The sequence below is a fragment of the Schistocerca americana genome, chromosome 2 (genome assembly GCF_021461395.2).
Source record: "Schistocerca americana isolate TAMUIC-IGC-003095 chromosome 2, iqSchAmer2.1, whole genome shotgun sequence".
NCBI classification, from domain to species: Eukaryota; Metazoa; Arthropoda; class Insecta; order Orthoptera; family Acrididae; genus Schistocerca; species Schistocerca americana.
The window spans coordinates 251664316-251686496 of record NC_060120.1 but is presented as its reverse complement, the minus strand read 5'-3'; the positions used below and the strand labels follow the sequence as shown (position 1 = coordinate 251686496).

At 41.3% G+C, this 22181-nt stretch overlaps 1 protein-coding gene across 2 annotated transcripts in view; it reads left to right on the top strand.

The window, feature by feature from the left end:
* Window positions 1-22181, top strand: part of LOC124593696 (nascent polypeptide-associated complex subunit alpha, muscle-specific form-like) — a 338173-nt gene that overhangs the window by 247203 nt on the left and 68789 nt on the right. For both annotated transcript variants that reach the window (XM_047131999.1, XM_047131998.1), the window contains exon 5: window positions 8817-11111. In XM_047131999.1, coding sequence (XP_046987955.1) covers window positions 8817-11111 — 2295 coding nt within the window. The remainder of the gene's footprint in view (window positions 1-8816; window positions 11112-22181) is intronic.

Genomic DNA, 22181 nt, shown 5'->3' with positions numbered 1-22181 from the left:
AGAGTGAGGGTAGACAGAATAGGTGGCTGTCTCCCCTCTCGATCTTTTTAACATTGTGCAATGGAACAGCTATTGGCTTTGAAACATAGGTAGTGCATCTCTTTTATGTGTGTCCACTGGTGGTACAATTATTTCTGCCTTGTGAAGGTAAGCAAAGACCAGCAGTTTTTCCCTGTAATTTACTTATTTTCTTGATTTAATTCTCCTTTCTTGGGATTATTTAGTAAGTTAGAGTATCTTCTGCACAGTTCTGAAATTCTTAAAGTGTGTAAAAAGTCTTGTCTTTCAGCCATTTTTGAATTTTCTTTTTAAAGAGGTTTAGTGAGAGACATTGTGCCTGTGGAGGTAATATATTAATATATTAAATGGATATATACCTATTTATTCATAACTCTACTGTGGCTTCTGAGATATGGTTTTAGATCTATTTACCTAGATTCTCGATGAGTATTACGTCAATGTGCAGATTGCTTTAGGCTATACTTGTTTGTTATACTTTTCTTCTATGTGGAAAGCAGGAAGAGTGTTGAGTAAAGAAGTAATAAATTGAAATGTCACATCTGATGCTGTAGTTTTACTGCATGGACAACAAAAGAATAGTAAGCGATAAACTTTTTTCCTTTCATCGATTTGTGGGGGGTGTCTGCGAGAAATTTTTTTGTATGGATTTGAAATTAAGTGTAAAGTTTGTTGCAGTTTGCTGAGTGCTCAAATACTGGATGAATGAAGTATGGATATTTCCTGGCCATCAGTTATGCTGCCTCAAGATAAAAACACAGTTTCTAACAGTAATATTGATTTTATTGCATTAAACTTTTATCATGAGATTATACCTTTTTCTGAGCAGATCATGACAGCATTTTAAATTCAGTAAATAAACATGCGAAATAATGGAAATCAAGTTTTTGTTGCCCCTATGCTGCAAATGGTACTGGGTTGTGGGTTCCAGGATAGCATTTTAGTAATGTAGGTAATAATGCCATATTGCTCCAGTTTCTGTAGTAATAGTTTATTGTTTACACAATCAAATGCCCTAGTATGATTGGCAAAGGCCAGGATGGTCCCTTTGAAAGGGCACGGTCGACTTCCTTTCCGGTCCTTCCCTGATTGAATGAGACCATTGACCTCACTGTTTGCTCTCTTCCACCAAATCAACCCAACCTAGTATGACAATTAGTGTGGCTTCATTTAGGTAATTTTCATCCAAAAAAGCTTTGGTCAAAAGAAATAATACCTTCAGTATCTTTGACTGTTGACATTTGGGGCCTGAAACCATACTGAGACATAGTCAGGAAACACACATCAAGAAAAGTTTTGCGTCACCCCGGTTCCCAGAACTCCTGAAAATAGACATTGACTGTGGATATTGTATCACAGACACAGTCCCGTTGATTGTTCAGAGGCATCACGAAACCCGCCCAAAGATGTAAACAACCATGCATGAGCAGCACCTATTAGATGGAGGTGGTCCGACAGCCAGTCACTTCCAGTCATTCCACCAGGAAGGAGGTACATGACTCATGTTGTCTGTAGTTCAACTATGCCTAGACGGTCAATACCACGGATCAATCACATTTGCATTGTTACTTTGTGCCAGGAAGGGCTCTCAACAAGAGAAGTGTCCAGGCGTCTCGGAGTGAACCAAAGTGATGTTGTTCGGACATGGAGGAGATACAGAGAGACGAGAACTGTCAATGACATGCCTCGCTCAGGCTGCTCAAGGGCTACTACTACAGTGGATGATGCTACCTTTGTATTATGGCTCAGAGGAACCCTGACAGTAATGCCACCATGTTGAGTACTGCTTTTTGTGCAGCCACAGAATGTTGTGTTAATGACTCAAATTGTGCGCAACAGGCTGCCTGATGCACAACTTTACTCCCGACGTCCATGGCGAGGTCCATCTTTGAAATCACAACACCATGCAGTGTGGTACAGATGGGCCCAACAACATGCCGAATGGACCGCTCAGGATTGGCATCACGTTCTCTTCACCAATGAGTGTCGCATATGCCTTCAACCAGACAATCGTTGGAGACACGTTTGGAGGCAACCCAGTCAGGCTGAACACACTGCCCAGAGAGTGCAGCAAAGTGGAGGTTCCCTATTGTTTTGGGGTGGCATTATGTGGGGCTGACGTATGCCGCTGGTGGTCATGGAAGGTGCTATAATGTCTGTATGATACGTGAATGCCATCCTCTGACTGATAGTGCAACCATATTGGCAGCATATTGGTAAGGCATTCGTCTTCTTGGACGACAATTCTTGCCCCCACCGTGCATATCTTATGAATGACTTCCTTCAGGATAATGACATTGCTCGATTAGAGTGGCCAGCATGTTCTCCAAACATGAACCCAATCGAACATGCCTGGGATAGATTGAAAAGGGCTGTTTATGGACAACGTTACCTACCAACCACTCTGAGGGATCCACGCCAAATCGCTGTTGAGGAATGGGGCAATCTGGACCAACAGTGCCTTGATGAACTTGTGGATAGAATGCCACAACAAATACAGGCATGCATTAATGCAAGAGGACATGCTACTGGGTATTAGAGGTACCAGTGTGTACAGTGATTTGGACCATCACCTCCGAAGGTCTCACTGTATGGTGGCACAACATGCAATTTGTGGTTTTCATGAACAGTAAAAAGGGCAGAAATGATGTTTATGTTGATATCTATTCCAATTTTCTGTACAGGTTCCGGAACTCACAGAACCGAGGTTATGTAAAACTTTTGTTCATGAGTGTATAATTAATTGACATGTACAGACATGCTTGCTGCTGTATGTAACATTGGTAATTATAGAAACCAGAGCAGTTGGCTGATAATTAATAATATAGGTTTTGTTGGCTAATTTGTATAGGGGAACAGCCACTGTCTTCTTTATATATTCTGAAAAATGACCACTAACAAAGGTCTTATTATTAACGTGCACTGAGCCAATTTCTGATTTGTATTATGTTTTCAAGCTAACGTAAGCTACTTTGGCTGCAGTTTCACTTTTTATCCTATTATGATTGATCATAACTAACAATCTTAGTTTCTGCAAATGATGTGTGAACCACTTATGTAACATTTTGTGCCTATGTCTCCTTGCTTTAGATTTATACATTTTATGGTCATTGGGCAGGAGTATCAAAAATTTCGAGAGACTGGTAAATCACCAAAATGTTTGGAGTAGTGATAACATTATTCCAGTTCAGTACCTTAACTGTATCCCTGAAGCTGTTAGTACTCTTATCATTTAGTTGCCTAACATAATGAAACTGTCCATAATCTTCCTCTGACTTTTTAATTGTTAATTTGATCCATATAACTTGTTGGTTTGACAGATTATCAACATTAAGTACCTTAGTTTGAGGCCATTTTTACCCTTCTAATAGAACTATCAAGGCAGGAAAGATGCCTTGTTGGTCTGCAATGAGATGCTAATGTGTTAAGCAAATTAACTTTCCTGTATGCCTTTTTTTATTAGTTATAAGTTCAAATCAGCAAAAAAATTAGTATCTGGTATCTGGCATATTTTTTTTATTTTATTTTTATATTTTTAATAATAGAGAATGGATTTTTCCAAAGTATAAATTGTTCCGCATCAGTATCAGGAGAATGTTATATAGAAACAGTTGTGAACTTTACTACTGACAATAGAATGACAGCTGCTACAAATACACTTTCAGCACACAAATAACTAACATACAGCACTATATACTTCAAGCATAGCAGTTAGTGAACTGCTTATAGATGTTTACTCTGAAATTATTGGTATATCAGAGCACAACTTAAATAATTTGAGAATTCAGAGGCTTCCTTTACCAGGATACAGATTAGCTGCCTGTTTTTCAAGGAGTGCCTTGTGGGGTGGGGGAGTGGCCATATACCTAAAAAAACAGCATTCCATTTGAGTCCATAGACATATCATGGCACTGCACTGAACAGGTATTTGAATGTTGTGCAAGGGCAGTTGATTTAATGAATCTAAACTTCTAATTTTCGTTGTTTATAGGTCCCCTAATTCTGACTTCAGAGCATTTCTGCTCAAGCTAGAGAGGGTTCTTGCTTCACTTTATAGGAACTACCAGTAATTAGTTATATGTGATGACTTCAATATTAATTTTGTATATGATTGTGCAAGAAAAAGGATGTTGGCAGATCTCCTAAATTCATATGATCTGATGCAGACTTTTTTTTCCATCTAGGGTGCAGGGGAACGGTAGCACAGACATAGACAATATTTTTATTCATTATTTATTGCTAGATGGGCACTCTGTTAGTAAAAGGGTGAATGGTCTTTCAGACCATAATGTACAAATTTTAACACTAAAAGGGTTTTGTATTCAAACATATGTCGCATATACACTACCATTTGTGGAAATTGCAACACCAAGAAGGAAATACATGATTCAGTTTATTTAATACCACCGGTTAGGTATATGGCAAGTAACAAATGATTTTCAAATCTGCACTTGTCCTTTGAGCCCTATTATTCAGTATGTCGTGTGTCCACCATGCTCTGTAATTAGAGCTACTATACGCCATGGCATTGGATCTCTAAGGTTCTGAATATGTTCCTGAGGGATTTCCGTCCATGCAGTTTGTATTCGAGCCCACAAATCCATGACACCAGTTACTGGAAGACTGTTACGCACCAGGTGCCGACCAGCCATATCCCAGACATGTTCGATGGGCAACATGTCACGGGAAAATGCAGGCCAGGGAAGCAATGGTACCCGTTGCTCTTCGAAGGTCTGTACATTCCTCGCAGTATGTGGCTGGGCATTGTCCTGTTGAAATGTGGCCTGTGGAGATGCCTGAAGCAGGAGGGAGTACCTCAGGCTCCACAACTTCCTTTAGGTACCGATTGCTGTTCAAAGTGCCCACAATACAGACGAGGCGAGATCATTTGTTGTAACCAATGGCACCCCAAGCCATTGCACCTGGTGTTTGTCCACTATGCTGCTCCACAATACAGCCCTCCAGGTTGTGTTCACCACGGTACTGCCGGAAACATATGCGGGCATCACTGTAGGACACATTGAAGTGGGACTCATCCTAAAAGATAACATGTTTTCACTCGGCACCCCAGTGACGGTGTTCACATGCCCATTGCAGTCGGAGGAGCTTGTGGTTTCTGGACAATGGAAGCCGATGTAATGGCATGCTTGCAACCAGTTCAACCTGCAACAGACAGTGACAAACCATTGATGCAGACAACTTCACACCTGTTGCAGTACTCCAGCGATGAGCCAACACTGTAGACGACGCTGTATGGTCCGTAATGGCCATGCGGACAAGATGACGGTCATCCCATGCTGTGGTCATGTTTCATGGTCCAGTTCCCGCTTGTCGCTATGTACGACCTTCCTCTATCCACTGCTTCCACACATGCATCACTGCCGTAGCAGCATGCCCTGTGTGAGCTGAAATGACACGGTATGACAACCCCGTTTCCCGGAGACTGATCATTCTGCCCTATTTGATCTCGCTCACATGTCAGTATGGCTCCCTTTGACATCGATGAGGCATACTGGCAATCACTTTATTGTTTCCACCTTGTGTGGCAGCTCTGCACTGACTACACTAGGCACAACGCTGACCCTGTCGGACTGACATGAGAGGGCTCTGCTTGGCCTACGTGTACCCCATCTCACAGCAAAACTTACCACGTATTGCTTGCACACCTGTTGCCATTTCCACCAAGCGTGGCACTGCTTGTGTAATTCCTTCTTGGTGTTACACTTTTCACAAATAGCAATCTAATTACAAACTATGTAATAAAGTTAATCCAACAGAGAGTTTTTTTTAAAACTCGTCGAGGAACAACAGTGGCAGGATGTTTATGGTGCTGATAACATAGATGACAAATATAATGCTTTCCTTAACACATTTCTCATGCTCTTTGAGTGTTGCTTTCCATTAGCACATTCGAATGGGTACTAGCAGTAAAATGCAGGCTGGGTGACTGACTAATTGGATAAGGATATCATGTAGAACAAAGTGGGGAATTATACCAAAATGTTAGAAATAGTCACAATCAAGCTACAGTTGCCCTTTACAACCAGTATTGTAAGGTGCTTGAAAATGTTATTAGGAAGGCAAAGAGTATGTGGTGGACAAATAGAATAGCTTGATTCACAGAATATAATTAAAAACCATATGGTCAGTTGTGAAGGAAGTGTCTGGTCAGCAGCACAAGGTCGACAATATAAAGTCAATTCATAGTAAAAATATTTCTGTTACTGATAAATCAGATATAGTATTTAGCAATCATTTTCTGAGCAAGGCTGGTGAATTAAATAAAAATTTAGTTTCTACAGGGAATCATATAACTCTCTTGGCAAATGCCTCTCGGAGATTGATGTCTGAAATACTCCTATGTGATACAGACAAGGGGGAGATTGAGTCAGTGATTAAATCACTGAAGACTAAGGACTCTCATGGATATGATGGAGTGCCTAGCTGAATATTAAAGTACTGTGCTGAACATATTATCCCTGTATTTAGCCATGTTTGTAATTTTTCCTTTAGGAATGGTCAGTTTCCTGAACGATTAAAGTACTCAGTAGTAAAGCCGCTTTATAAAGAGGGAGAAAGGGATAATGTATTGAAAAGGCTGTGTATGTAAGGATAACTGATCATTTTATATCAAATATTTTACTATCAACAGTTCGGCTTTAGAAGTCATTTAACAATTGAAAATACTATATTCTCTTTTGTCTGTGAGGTACTGGATGGGCTAAACAAAATGTTTTGGTTGGCATATTTTTTGATTTAACTGAGGCATTTGATTGGGTTGATCACAACATATTGCTCCAGAAGTTGGACCGTTATGAAATACAGGCAGTAGCACACAATTGGTTCACCTCTCACTTTAGCAACGGACAGGAAAAGGTCATTATTCACAGTGTCAAGAATGGCTGTGATGTTGTGTCTGAGTGGGGTATAATCAAATGGGGAGTGCCCCAGAGATCAGTGTTGGGGCCACTCTTGTTTCGTATTTATTTAAGTGTATGCCCTCTAGTATTATGGGTAACTAAAATATTTCTGTTTGCTGATGACACTAGCTTGGTAGTAAAGGATGTTGTGTGCAACATTGGCTTGGTTTCCAGCAGTGCAGTTCATGACATAAGTTCATGGCTTGTAGAAAATAAACTAACGCTAAATCACAGTAAGACTCAGTTTTTCAGTTTCTAACACACAATTCAACAAAACCCGACATTTTAATTTCACAGAAAGGTCATATGACTAGTGAAACTGAACAGTTCAATTATCTAGGTGTTCAGATAGATAATAAACTGTTGAGGAAAGCCCATGTTCAGGATCTTGTTCAAAGAATTTATGCTGGCATTTTTACTGTTCGAATGGTATCTGAAGCAAGTGATCGTTTGACATGAAAATTGGTCTACTTTGCTTATTTTCATTCACTTATGCTGTATTGTATTATATTTTGGGATATCTCTTCCCATTCTAAAAGGATATTTTTGGCCCAGAAATGGGCAGTTCGGGCAGTAAGTGGTGTAAGTTCATGAACCTTTTGTTGACCCTTGTTCACGAGTCTGGGTATTTTGACATTGGCCTCTCAATATATTCATTCTTTACTGTCATTTTTTTGTTAACAATATCAGCTTATTCCCAAGAATAAGCAGCATTCACTCAGTTAATACTTGGCAGAAATCCAACCTGCATTTGGATCGGACTTCCTTCACTCTTGCGCAGAAAGGTGTGTAGTATACTGCTGCATCCATTTTGAATAAGCTACCACAAGGATTAAAAAATCTTAGCAGTAATCCATGTGCTTTCAAATTGAAACTGAAGAGTTTCCTCATGGGTCACTCCTCCTATTCTGTTGAGGAATTCTGTGAAAAATTAAGCTGATTCTTATGTTATATTGTTGACTGCATTTACTGAAACTTATGGCTTGACATTTTTTCGGGTTCATAAACATTTTATTTTTATCTGTTATTGGCTTTCGTATCATGACCTTGGATATTTGCTCCTCAGTTTGTTCCTACAGAACATGACGTGTAAATAAATAAATAAAATAAATCAGTGCTTGTACATATTCGCAAAAGTCTATAGTAACCTGGAACTAAATTAAAACCTGATGTCGAGTATATTTTTTCTCTGATCCAATGTTCATTAACACCTGAAATCATTCTTTTCTTGTCTTTTAGTAGAGTGCCAAGATCATCAACATTATGTTTCAGAAACATAATATTTATATGCAGAAATGAAGTTGAGTTTTCATCACAAGGGGGGAAATTTGGGGCTATGTGGAGGCGCACAGACTTGCTTTCATGAAACTGACACACAAATTTAGACTGATAGGTCATTTTGCCAGATTGTTGTTCTTAGTATTTACGGCTGTAAGGTATTCCAATGCAAGTTCCCTCTCCATAAGACAATCTTTTTTGCACTAATTGCAGTTTTTTCTGAATTTGGCCTCCAATATGCTCTTATTCTTTGTGAGATATGCTTTGTTTATTGCCCATAGCACTTCGAATTTGTCACAGGAAAAGTGCAGTATCAAACTTGTCATATATTTGTCTTGTTATTTGTAGCTACAGTTATTCCATCGTTATCCAGTGCATTCAGTGATCAGTCAGTAACATTGCCTTGTTTTTCAAGTACATGAACATTTCCATATTGATGGAGTGTGTAGCAGCTACAGCATTAAAACTTCAAATGTATATTAAGCAATTTTCATTTTTGTTGAAACTCTAGCCATAAGTGATCAGCAATAATTTGTAAGCATACTGTATCACTGAATTGCAGTTTGACATTCAGTGCTTATACAAAAATTATGCCAACAGGAGCAGCAACGGATGAAGGAACGAGGTCTACAACAACAGGAGACACTGCAGAGGGTAGACCACCATTCTTCAAGAGCCAGTGGACAGGAGCCTACTTTAAGCACTTCCTCAGCCAGTCAGAGATTGTCGGATGTGTCCAATCCTGTGCAATGTGAGCCCACTCAGCAAGTACCGCAAAACCAGTCATGTGGAGGAGGCACAAGGCAACTGTCAGCAGAAACTCCACATATCGACACATCATCTAACTCGACAGAATCTGAGGGACGTGTGCAATTGCTTGACCAAAACAAACTTACATCTGGTGCAACAAGTCATCTGGTACCCCTTCTGAACAGTGACTCATCACATATCACAGCTCAACCTGGTCAGTTGGAACAAGCATGGCATGTGACGAGGACCAAACCTGAAGGAGCCACCACAGAGGCAGTGGTGGCACCACTTTCCAGTTCTGCAAAATGCAACTCATCTGTAACTGAGCCACAGGACCAAGTAAGGCAGCTGACTCTTGCCCATCCAAAAGGAACAACTGTTGAGTCTTTCCAGGGAAAACCATGTGGCAGCAAATTATCTTCAGCTGATGCACCACTGCCAGCTGCTGCACTGTCCCAGAGTGCTGTACCAACCCCATCTGTTGCAGCAGCTTCACCTGTTTCACAGCTCTCGGCCCGCGTGCCTCCTTCAGCTGCTCCGCCTGCTACACCTGCAGTGCCTCCTCCATCTTCTGAATCTATCCCAGTTACTGCGCCTCCCCCATCTACTATGCCTATCCCATCCGCTACTCTGTCAACAACCTCTAAAAGGATTTCATCTGCAGCTTTACCCACCAGCTCTGTACCAGTCTCATCCACTGCACTACCTGGAATGCCTGTGACAACACAATCTGACCCTTCCCCCGTAACCTGCGCGGTGACTCCATCGGTCACACATTCCGGTATCACCTCACACCCCAGCAGAGCTGCTGCACACTCTCCATCCCCTGCAAGATCCTCATCTGGTGGGCAGTCCCCCTCGACTGTACAGACCTCATCATCACGGAAACAGTCCAACACACGGTCTCGATCTCGCTCTCGCTCCAGTTCGAAATCTCCATCTGCTGGACAGCGCCGTGGCTCTAAATCACCTGTGTCCACTGCAATGGCCCCGCCCTCTGCATCTCCCAAACCCTCGGCACCTTCCACAGACCATGCACAACCGCGACTGGCTCCCCTGACTACATCTGTTACGTGGCCATTGCCTGCTGCACCCACTACACCTCCTGCACTATTACGTGCTTCAGCACAACCACAGCAACAAGAAAATAGACAGCAGAGAGTAGTGTTGCCGACACGTGGTTCTGGACATCCTGAGCATCAGGTGATACCAGCCAAACTACAAGATGGAGTCTTCAAGTTTCCAGCATTCCTGGTTGTAACTAATGCCTCTTTTCATGCGCAAGCACAACCTCCAGCAGCAGCAACCACTCATCTGTCGGCACAGTCTCAAACCTCTGCTCCCACAGAAACTCCTGTGGTGCCAAAGGAACAGGAACAGAAACAACAGTTGGCACAAACGGAATCACCGGGAGGGGCCATCAGCCAGTTGTTAGCAGCATCTGCACTCATTAGTCCCCCACGTGGCTCAACAGAGCCTAAGCAACAAGAGAAGAAGCAAGGGGAGGTGGAGACAAAACCCACAGGAACACATCTCTGTCAATCTGCAGCAGCATGTTTGCCTACTGCCCCTCCACATTCACCTGCTCCAGGTAAGCAGCACGAACAGCAGCCACAAGTCCAACATGAGCAACAGAAAAATAGACTAGAAGTGTTACGTGATAAACTGTCAGCAAAAATAGGTAGGCTACCAGCAGGCTCACCTGTAGGCACTGATGAGAAGGGTGTCTCTGTACAAAATGGTCAGACACACTCAGAGGCCGATCAGCAGTTAACAAATTCAGCAACTACCACTGCCACGTCACGTACAGTTGCACAGTCAAGTAAGAGGAGGAAAGAGCACCGGTCACACGCAGTTGTCGCCGAGCGTCCTGTGACTCCAGCTGAATCCACAGCTGCCTCTCCTACCTCACAGAAGCCAAAGCAGATTAAACAGAAATACTATAAAGCAAGCTCACAAACTGAAAAGAGCGTTCGGAAATCACCATTGACAGTAACTTCCACTGCAAAATCTTCCTCAGAAAGAGCTAAAAGCCAACTGTCTGGAGGGACTGTGGAGCAGCAGCAGACCACGAAGCAACCAGCACTGCCAAATTCATATGACTCTCAAAAGTGGAAGAAGAAAAAAAAGAAGAAAAAAGAAAAGGTAAGTAAGGAGCCTTTCTCCAGTCCACTCTGTAAGTACACCTTGTTTAATTACAGATTTAGAAGAAAAGAATAAGAACAAATAAATTGCAGTGTATTATACTGCTGTTAATCTGCATTGTGCAATATTACTAAAGACCTTAAAATATTCTTGGAAATTTGTTGCTTTTCATTCTGCTGAGGGTGAAAAATGTGCTTATCGAAACCCAAAAATTTTATTTTTTATTTTTATTTATGTATTTAATTATTTTTGATGACATAATATATGGAATTAGAGTTCACATTCCAACAAAGTTAATCAGTTTTATGATACCTCCTCGCTGTATGATTCTTTCGTTTCATGAGGGTTAGGTTTAACTGATATTAACCATAATCCTATGAACAGGAATGTAAACTGTTCAAAAGAAAAGTTTGTCACCTGCGAACATGTGTGGACTGAGAGTGACGGACCAAAGGAATTGAAAGCATAATCCTTGTGAAGCTAAGTATTTTACTGAGAATTGAAAAGAATACAACAGCCAAAATAAGGCAGTCTGTTTGAAAATGCACTTCTTTTAATTCAAAATCTGTTGTGAGATAACATTCAGTACTTGCATGCCACTGATGTGCATAAGTGCTTGTCCACCTCCACTTATCTATGCAACAGTCGCCCGTCCTCAGACAAATCTGTTACTCATCAATGGAGGAAATCCAACATCACTGGGCCAGGTTCCATTCCATGAGCTCCTGTACCTACCTTCTTTGTAACACTACTTTGCATGGGGTTTCTACTGTTGTTCACAATTTATGCTCAAAGAACAACTCGATTGTGTCAAGATGATTGTGTACTGCCTTGGTCAATAAAGTCCTCACAGTTTCTTCTGTAAAGGCAGTACACAGTTCTTTCCTAAGGGTGATCACTATGAGGAAGATCTACAGTGTTTTGTGTCTCCTGTAGTGGCTGCATGTCGGAACGACTTCCCTATGGCGTACACCGATTTGACTGTCAGTTTCCCACGCAAAGTAAAGTGAATTGCACATGTGGTTTGAGGTTGAAATGATGCTGGTAGGCATCTTGACAGACTGAACACAAAGTGCACACAAGTCACAATATTCTGTTCACAATTGGGGCCACAGTGACTTCTACTGAACTGCACTGGGGAAGCGAGGTTAATTTTACCTCCTTTACACAGGTGGCTGGACTTAAAAGAGGACCACAGCTACTCGTCATCAACTATTTCATCTAAATGTATGGTATATGCAGGGCTCGGTCAGAAATGAAATTAGTGAAGTGAGAGCTCCAGGTGGCTAAGCATTTGGAAAAAATAGCATTTTTGTCACAGTTCAGTCGATGCGCAAGCCATTTATGTTTTTGCAGTTGGCAGGCAGCAGTTGGCACATTGTAAGTTAGTACAGACAGATAATCAGAGTATCGTGAGGTTGACTCCCCTTGCAGAATTTTTAATTTTATTTTCAGTATTTACATTACTTACTCTAAACACAAATGAAAATCATGCTTAGTTCATTGTATTTATTAAAATTTTCGTAAAAGCAATGAAAGGAAAGACAAGAGAAAATTTGGGATTGCAAATAAATTTCCAGGAAGAGATTATAAAGGTGCACATCAAAACTTTCTATGTAAAATCAGATTATTGTTGTGGTTTGATGCAGCTCCCCAAGCTATTATAATGTGTGCAATCCTTTGCCTCTCCGAACTACTGCAACTTACATCCTTCTGAATCTGCTTACTGTATTCATCTCTTGGTCTCCATCTATGATTCTAACCCCCATACTTCCTTCCAATACTAAATTGGTGATCCCCCAGAATGTGTCCTGACAACTGATCGCTTCTTTTAGTCAGCTTATGCCACAGATTTCTTTTTTGCTAATTATATTTGGTACCTCCTCATTAGTTACATGATCTAACAGGCTAATCTTCAGCATTCTTCTGTAGCACCACATTTCTAAAGCTTCTGTTTTCTTTTTGTCGAACTGTTTTATCGTCCATGTGTCATTTATGTATGTAGCTGCACTTCATAAAATACTTCCAGAAAAGACTTCCTAACACTTACATCTATATTTAATGTTCACAAATTTCTTTTCTTCAGAAATCCTTTTCTTGCCATTCCCAGTCTGTGTTTTATATCCTCTCTACTTCGGCCATCATCAGTTTTTGTGTTCCCCAAATAGCAAAACTCATCTACTACTTTAAGTTTCTCGCTTCATAATCTAATTCCCTCAGCATCACCTGATTTAAAATTCATCTACACTCCATTATTCTTGTTTTGCTTTGTTGATATTCATCTTATATCCTCCTTTCAAGACTCTGTCTATTCCATTCAACTGCTCTTCCAAGTCCTTTGCTGACTCTGACATAATTACATTGTCATTGATAAACCTCAAAGTTTTTATGCCTTCTCCGTGTGCTTTAATTCCTACTCCAAATTCGTCTTTCATTGCCTTTATTGAAAACTATTGGTGATAGGCTACAACCTTGTCTCACTCCCTTCTCAAGCTGTGCTTCTCTTTCGTGACCCTCAACTCTTATAACTGTCATCTGTTGTTTGTACGAATTGTAAATAGCTTTTCAGCCCCTGTATTTTACCCCTGCTACCTTCAGAATTTCAGAGAGAGTATTCCAGTCAGCATTGTCAAAAGTTTTCTCTAAGCCTACAAAGAGAAGTCTTAGGGTCCATATTGCTACATGTGTTCCTAAATTATTCCGGAATTCCCTGTGGTCATCTTTTACTGGTTTTTCCATTCTTCTGTAAAAAAATTGTGTTAGTATTCTGTAACCAGGCTTGTCAGAACTGATAGTCCGGTAATATTCACACCTATCAGCACCTGCTTTCTTTGGATTTGAAATTATTATATTCTTCTGAAAGTCTGAGGGTATTGCACCTGCCCCGTACATCTTGCATACCATACGGAAGAGTTTTGTCATGGCTGGTCCTCTGAAGTCTTATCAGTAGGTTTGACGGAATCTCATCTACTGGGGCCATGTTGCAACTTAGGTCTTTCAGTGCTCTGTCAAATTCATCTTGCAGTATCGTATCTCCTATCTCATCTTCATCTACGTGCTCTTCCATTTCTGTAACATTACCTTCAAGTACCCCCTGCAGGTCTGGGGGTTAGAATAGGCCCAAGGTATTCCTGCCTGCCATAAGAGGCAACTAAAAGGAGTCTTACATGTCTTCGCCTTTATGTGATGGTCCCCTGTAAGGTTTGACCTCCATTTTTCAAAGTTTTCCTGAAGAGCGAGCCAATTGAGGAATGGCGCCTTACATAGTGCATAGTATCCATCATGCACTGAGACCTCTCGCATCCTTTGTTGACTTGGATCTGCACTTCTGCTCATTCTCCAGCTGTTGGGCAAGGTCACCTTCCTTGGTGTATTTTCCTCCACCCCCTGTGCAGTATCACTTTCTGCACTGTCAATGATAATGGACTTCTTAGCTCATTTGCTCCTGATATCCAGCATGGTAGCCAGTCCATTGTGGTGGGGCCACGTTGTACTCTGTTGGTTGTAGCCCCCTGACGACACAGGGATTGCTCTGCTGATGCCTGCGCCGTTAACTCCCCACATATGCCAAGGAGTAGATGCCTGTCACCCTGTGGCATCAGGACTCCCAGCAATGGCCATTGTGCCAGATGGCTTTTGCTGCAGCTAGGTGGCACCCGTGGGGAGGGCCCCTGGTCGGAATGGGTGGCATAAGGGCAGGTGGCATGCCATGAAGTGTAGTACATTATCTCTTGCTGACGGTCCACCACCAGCACTCTCTAAGCGATCAAGGTCGAACTTCAGTGCTAAGAAATACGACCCCAAATCATTACCCCCCCCCCTCCCCCTCCCCCCTCGGCCACACCCTGGGAGCAACACCAGGCTAATGATGGCAGCGGAGCTTATTCGCCCTGGTACCTCGTATGTACAAGAGTTGATGGGGAATCTTTCTTGTCAATGAAACCTCAGTTTTTTGTGGAGCATTTAGAGGACAAGTTTGGGGAGGTGGAGGGCTTGTCCAAAATGCGGTCAGGGTCGGTCTTCATCAAAACAGCATCTTCTGCGCAGTCACAGGCACTACTCACCTGTGAGAAGCAGGGGGATGTTTCTGTTTCCGTCATGCCCCATAAGATCCTAAGGACGGTCCAGGGTATCATATTTCACACGGACTTTCTTTTGCAGTCTGCCATTGAGCTGTGGGCCAATTTAGAGTGGCAAGTTGTCCATTTCGTCCGGCACATCCACCAGGGTCCGAGGGATAAAAGGGGTACCACTGGTACCTTTGTCTTGGCCTTCAAGGGTGACACATTACCCGTGAATGTTACGGTGATGGTCTGTCACTGTGACGTAAAGCCATATATCCCTCCCTCAATGCAGATCTTTAAGTGCTGGAAGTTCGGCCATATGTCCTCCTGCTGTACTTCCAGTGTCACCTGTCGGGATTGTGGACGTGCTTCACATCCCAATACTCCCTGTGCCCCACCTCCCATCTGTACCAACTGCAGAGAGCATCATTTGCCTTGCTCACCAGACTACAGTATTCTCCAGAAAGAAAGAAAAATAATGGAATATAAGACCCTGAACCGGCTGACCTACACTGAGGCTAAGAGAAAATGTGAGAGGCTACATTCTGTACATATGATGTCAACCTATGCTGCCGCTATGACAACGGTTCTACCATCTTGACCAGTGCTACCCTCACCATCATTTGGTAGTGTCCATTCAGGAGATCAATCTATGCCCTGCAATTGCCCTGTCGTTCAGTGGCGTTTGTGTGAACCCCCCAGGACATGTTGGAATCCCAGGAAATGAACTTGCCAACAGGCTGGCCAAACAGGCTATGAGGTAACCACTTCTGGAGATGGGCATCTTCTAAACTGACCTGCATTCACTGTTACGCCACAGGGTGTTTTGGCTTTGGGAGACCGAATGGCATAACAGTACGCACAACAAGCTGTGTGTCATTAAGGAGACTGTGAATGTGTGAAAGTCTTCCATGTAGTCCTCTCGCAGGAAATAAGTTTTCCTCTGCTAGCTCCACATTAGCCATAAGTGGGTAATGCATGGTTATCTCCTCCATCGTGAGGACCCACCTTGGTATTGCTGTGGCTCACAAATGACGGTCATCCACCTCTTGCTGGACTGCCCACTTTTAGCCGCTGTGCTGCAGACATTAAACTTTCCCAGGACCCTACCTTCAGTGTTGGGCGACAATGCCTCAACAGCAGTTTTTTGTTGTTGTTGTGGTCTTCAGTCCTGAGACTGGTTTGATGCAGCTCTCCATGCTACTCTATCCTGTGTAAGCTTCTTCATCTCCCAATACCTACTGCAACCTACATCCTCTTGAATCTGCTTAGTGTATTCATCTCTTGGTCTCCCTCTACAAGTTTTTACCCTCAACGCTGCCCTCCAATACTAAATTGGTGATCGTTTGATGCCTCAGAACATGCCCTACCAACCGATCCCTTCTTCTAGTCAAGTTGTGCCACAAACTTCTCTTCTCCCCAATCCTATTCAATACCTCCTCATTAGTTATGTGATCTACCCATCTAATCTTCAGCATTCTTCTGTAGCACCACATTTCGAAAGCTTCTATTCTCTTCTTGTCCAAACTATTTATCATCAATGTTTCACTTCCATACATGGCCACACTCCATACAAATACTTTCAGAAATGACTTCCTAACACTTAAATCTATATTTGATGTTAACAAATTTCTCTTCTTCAGAAATGCTTTCCTTGCCATTGCCAGTCTACATTTTATATCCTCTCTACTTCGACCATCATCAGTTATTTTGCTCCCCAAATAGCAAAACTCCTTTACTACTTTCAGTGTCTCATTTCCTAATCTAATTCCCTCAGCATCACCCGACTTAATTCGACTACATTCCATTATCCTTGTTTTGCTTTCAAGACACTATCCATTCCGTTCAACTGCTCTTCCAAGTCCTTTGCTGTCTCTGACAGAATTACAATGTCATCGGCAAACTTCAAAGTTTTTATCACTTCTCCATGGATTTTAATACCTACTTCGAATTTTTCTTTTGTTTCCTTCACTGCTTGCTCAATATAAAGATTGAATAACATCAGGGATAGGATACAACCCTGTCTCACTCCCTTCCCAACCACTGCTTCCCTTTCATGTCCCTCGACTCTTATAACTGCCATCTGGTTTCTGTACAAATTGTAAATAGCCTTTCGCTCCCTGTATTTTACCTCTGCCACCTTCAGAATTTGAAAGAGAGTATTCCAGTCAAACAGCTTTAGTTTTACATTTTATTTGCGAGGGTGCGTTTTATCATTCAATCTAAGTTTTATCGCATGACCTTTGTCCCTCTGAGTCGTCCACCCTAGTGCTTTTAGGGTGGAGGTTTGAATGTGTTTCAGAGTGGCTGGCTTCTCCTTTTTGTTCTCATGGTCAGCCAGCCATGGTAATCTGCTCTTTTGTTTTGATCTCTTCTACATATTTCTTGTGTGTCTCTGTTGTTTTCTTGTCCAATATTGTCCATTTTTGTGTTTGTTGCCCTTCTGTCATTCTTGTGGTTTTCTCCTTTCTTCCAGCTGTGTTTTGTATGCCTTGATTATTTTACTCCCACCCTTGTGGAATTATCTTGTTCGGAACGAGGGTCCAACGACCTAGCAGTTTGGTCCCTCCCCCTCTTTTAAACCAACCAGCCAACATCCAAGTGCGTTTCCCTTGTATAGACCCTCTATATACTCCTTCCTTCTTTCAGATTTCTCTCTCTTGCTTAGCACTGGTACTCCATCTGAGTTTGTGATATTCATGCAGTATTTTCTCTTTCTCCAAAGGCATCTTTAATTTTTCTTCAGGTGGCGTCTGTCTTTGCACTAGTGATACATGCTTCTAAATCCTTACATTTGTGTTCTAACTATTCCTACTTAGCCATTTTGCATTTCCTGTCTATCTCATTTTTTAGGCATTTGTATTTCCTTTTCCCTGCTTCATTTGCTGCATTTTATATTTTTTCCATTCATCAGTTAAATTCAGTTCCTCCCGTGTTGTCGAAGGGTATCTACTAGGCCTTGTTTTTTTACTTATTTGATGCTCTGCTGTCCTCACTGTTTCCTCTCTCAAAATTACCCATTTATGCTGCTGTATTCCTTTTCACTGTTCTTGTCAATTGTCGCCCAATGCTCCCTTTGAATCACTCAACTGCCTACGTTTATTTTAACTTACCCAGGTCCCCACCTCCTTACTTTCCAACCTTTTTGCAATTTCTTCAGTTTTAATCTATGGTTCATAACCAATTCATTATGGCAAGAGTCCACATTTGCTTCTGCAGATGTCATACAATTTAAAATCTGCTTGCAAAATCTCTGTGTCACCATGATATAATCAATCTGAACCCACAGGTATCTCCTGGTCTCTTTCATTGATACAGCCTTCTTTCAAGATTGCTTCATCTTGGGTAAAGTATTCTGTAAATATATCCACAAGGCTTCTGCCATTGTACCTCACAAGAGGCTTGAATTCATATTGCGTTCTTATGGAATATTGTCTCAGTTTTGCAACTGGATTTGTGATTTCCTGTCGGAGAGGCCATGATGAATAGTAATTGATAGAAAGTCATCAATAAAAAAGAAATGATACCTGGTGTTCCCTTAGGTAATATTATAGGTCCTGTGCTGTTTCTTATCTATATAAACAATTTAGGAGACAATCTGAATAGCCATCTTAAGTGGGTTGCAGATTATGACGATGTCATTTATTATAAATAGTCTTCACGGGTGTGCCACCGGATGACGTTGTGCAAATCCCACAATATTTCTTCGGAGCAACTGTCCGACATCATCAGGTGGTTGAACCTGATCAGGTGGCTGACGCTGTGTTTACTAATATGCTGCCAAAGCTATGATGGGTCTATTATCAAAAGCTCTTTGCTTTCTCGTCGTGATTTAACAGCAGCCAATGCAGCATTCCAGGCAGTACAGCGTCAGCGCACGCGCAGAATGGCTGCTCTGCGTCTCCCGGCAGAGGGCGTTTGAGTCTGGAGCCATCTATCTGCAATTTTTGCGCATGCGTGGTTTCCGCGCCTGCGCAATCTTCACGTGCGTGCTCTATATACAGCGGTGTCGACATGTGGATCTTGTCAGTCGTACCTAGCCACCAGCGAGGTTCAACCACCTGATGGTGTTGGACAGTTGCTCCGAAGAAATATTGTGGGATTTGCACAACGTCATCCGGTGGCACACCCGTGAAGACTATTTACAAGATATCTGCCGGGAAAGCCTGAAGAGTCACACATGTCATTTATTGTCTAGTAAAGTCAACAGATGGTCAAAACCAATTGCAAAACTATTTGGATAAGATATGTGTATGGTGCGAAAATTGGCAGTTGAGCCTAAGTAATAAAAAGTGTGAGGTCATCCACATGAATGCTGAAAGGAATCCATTAAACTGTGGTTACATGATAAATCAGCCAAATCCAAAAGCCTTAAATTCAACTAAATACTTAGGAATTACAATTATGAACAATTAAATTGTAAAGAACAGACAGAAAATGTTGTTGGTTAAGGTGAACTGAAGACTATGTTTTATTGGCAGAACACTTAGAAGATGCAACAGATCTACTAAAGAGACTGCATACACTACACTTATCCATCTCTTTTGGAGTACTGCTGCATGGCCTGTGATCCTTACCAAACAGGATTAACGGAATATATTAAGAAGGTTCCGGGAAGGGCAGCACATTTGTATTATTGAGAAATTGGGGAGGGAGTGTCATGGAAATTATAGGGGATTTGAGGTGGAAATCATTAAAACAAAGGCATTTTTCGTTGTGACAGGATCTTCTCATAAAATTTCAATCACCAACTTTCTCCTCTGATTGTAAAACTATTTTGTTGGCACCGACGTGCATAGGGGAAATGATCATCATCATAAACTAAGAGAAATTAGAGGTTGCATAGAAAGATACAGATATTCATTATTTCCCCACTCTGTTCGAGAGTGGAAAAATAGAGAATTAGTGCAAAAGAAGTTCGATGTTGTCTCTGCCAGGCACGTCACTGTGATTTGTAGAGTAGCCATGTAGATATATATTTAGATCTGAACAGGGGATTACATCTACATCCTCATGTAGATGGGTAGTCCCCCGTTAAGATCTCTTGGCAGGGACTACTCATGAGAATGTCATCATCAGGAGAAACAAAACCAGCGTTTACAGATCGGAGCATGGGATGTTATATTACTGAATCAGGCAAGAAGGTTAGAAAATTTAGAAAGGGAAATGGATAGGTTAAAGTTATAGTGGGAATTGGTGAACTTCAATGGCAGGAGGAATAGGATATGGGATCAGGTGAATACAGATTTATAAATACAGAATCAGATGTAGGTAATGCAGGAGTGGGCTTAATAATGAATAAGAAAATAGAAATGCAGGTAGGTTACTAGGAACAGCTTAATGAATGTATTATCCTAACCAAGGTAGACACAAAGTCAGCACCCACAACAACAGTACGAGTTTATATGCCAGTTAGCTCTGCAGATGATGAAGAGAGTGAAGAAATGTATGATGAGATAAAGTATTTTTTTCAGTTAGTTAAGGGAGATAAAAATGTAATGGTGATGGAGGACTGGAATCAGATGCAAGGAAAAGTAATAGGTGAATAATAATTGGGAGAAAGGAGTGAAAGAGGAAGCCGCCTGGTAGAATTTTGCACAGAGCATAGTTTAATTGTTGCTAATACTTGGTAAAAAAAAATCATATTTATACATTCTGTGGTGATATTTGGCATAAAGACAGGGGAAGCAATAATTTTCTCAGCATCCTACGCACATTATAAACACCTAAACACCGCATTTTTACAATTACGTGGTTGTTTTGAAGTTTTTGTAGAAAAACGTACCTGGTCTAAAACATAAAAGGTTCTCTCTCATTGCACAGTTTGGCAATAAATGACATGTAACACATCATTTCACCAAATATTGGTGAGGGTGGGCAGTATGCAATGGAATGTATTTTGATGCTTGCTTGTCAGGATGTGATTTCTTCTCTCTAGATGAGATAAAATCAGCTTTGAAACTTTCTGATCCAATTCTTTACTTGAGATAAAAATAGATGCATAAAAAATAGATGTGGCATTAGCTGCGGAAGGTCATAATGAAACTAACTGGGTACAAAAGTCCCGTATTCTTTAATTACAGTAACTTCTTGGAAAGTTATTTGCAGAGTCCTCATGGAGATAATCCCAAATTTTGCTTTGACTTTAATGGTAATAAAAACAATATATTGTGAAAAAAAAATGAAAAAGGAAAGTTGCCACAGAGGGGCTCGACCCCCAACCCTTGGATTACCATTCAATACTCTTTCTACTGCACCAACTGCTGCCTGGAAGCTACACTGACCTAAAAGGCTCATGTCTCACCCATCCTGCACCAAACACTGCTATTTTTTTATAAACATGTGTCAGTTGCAGTTCACACTTCTGTTACTTTCATTTCTGGCCGAGATTTGGATAAAATCATTGGGGAAGTGTTGACATGGTTCCCCTTAATGTAATATACAGTGGTCAAAAGCATGTTGAGTGGTTTTGAATATTTTGTATAGAATTCATCCACACAATTTTGTGATTGTTACTATAATTAGGATTACATGTAACAACTCACTGAAGTTTTGCAGGTTGGCTGGGGTGAGGGGTTGAATCGTGTGGAGAGAAAGGAAGCAGGGAGTTGTGTGCATTATTAACAAAAACATAATGACCCTTTTAGGAAATTTTGGAAAACAGTTGTTAGAAACTTAGGGTCCAAAGTGTTTTTAATGGGTGCTGAAGTACTCTTGATATGTCCACATAAATTTCTCTTGGAATAAAAAATAATGGAGGTGGGGAAGAGTGTACCACTTTTGAACAGAATTACTCAATGCATATACTATTTTCCAACTTAAAAGTGTTTGGGGCCAGCTAGTTGTTGTCTGAGCAGAAATATTGTGCTTTTTTTTCCTGACTGGAAAATGATTAGGAGATGGGAATAGCAAAGTTTTACCTCTTGAGGAATTACTTAAGGTCAGGACTGCCCTAATGTACCTGTGTAAATCAGTTACAAATGGTTGATCAGTATAATTTTTTTTC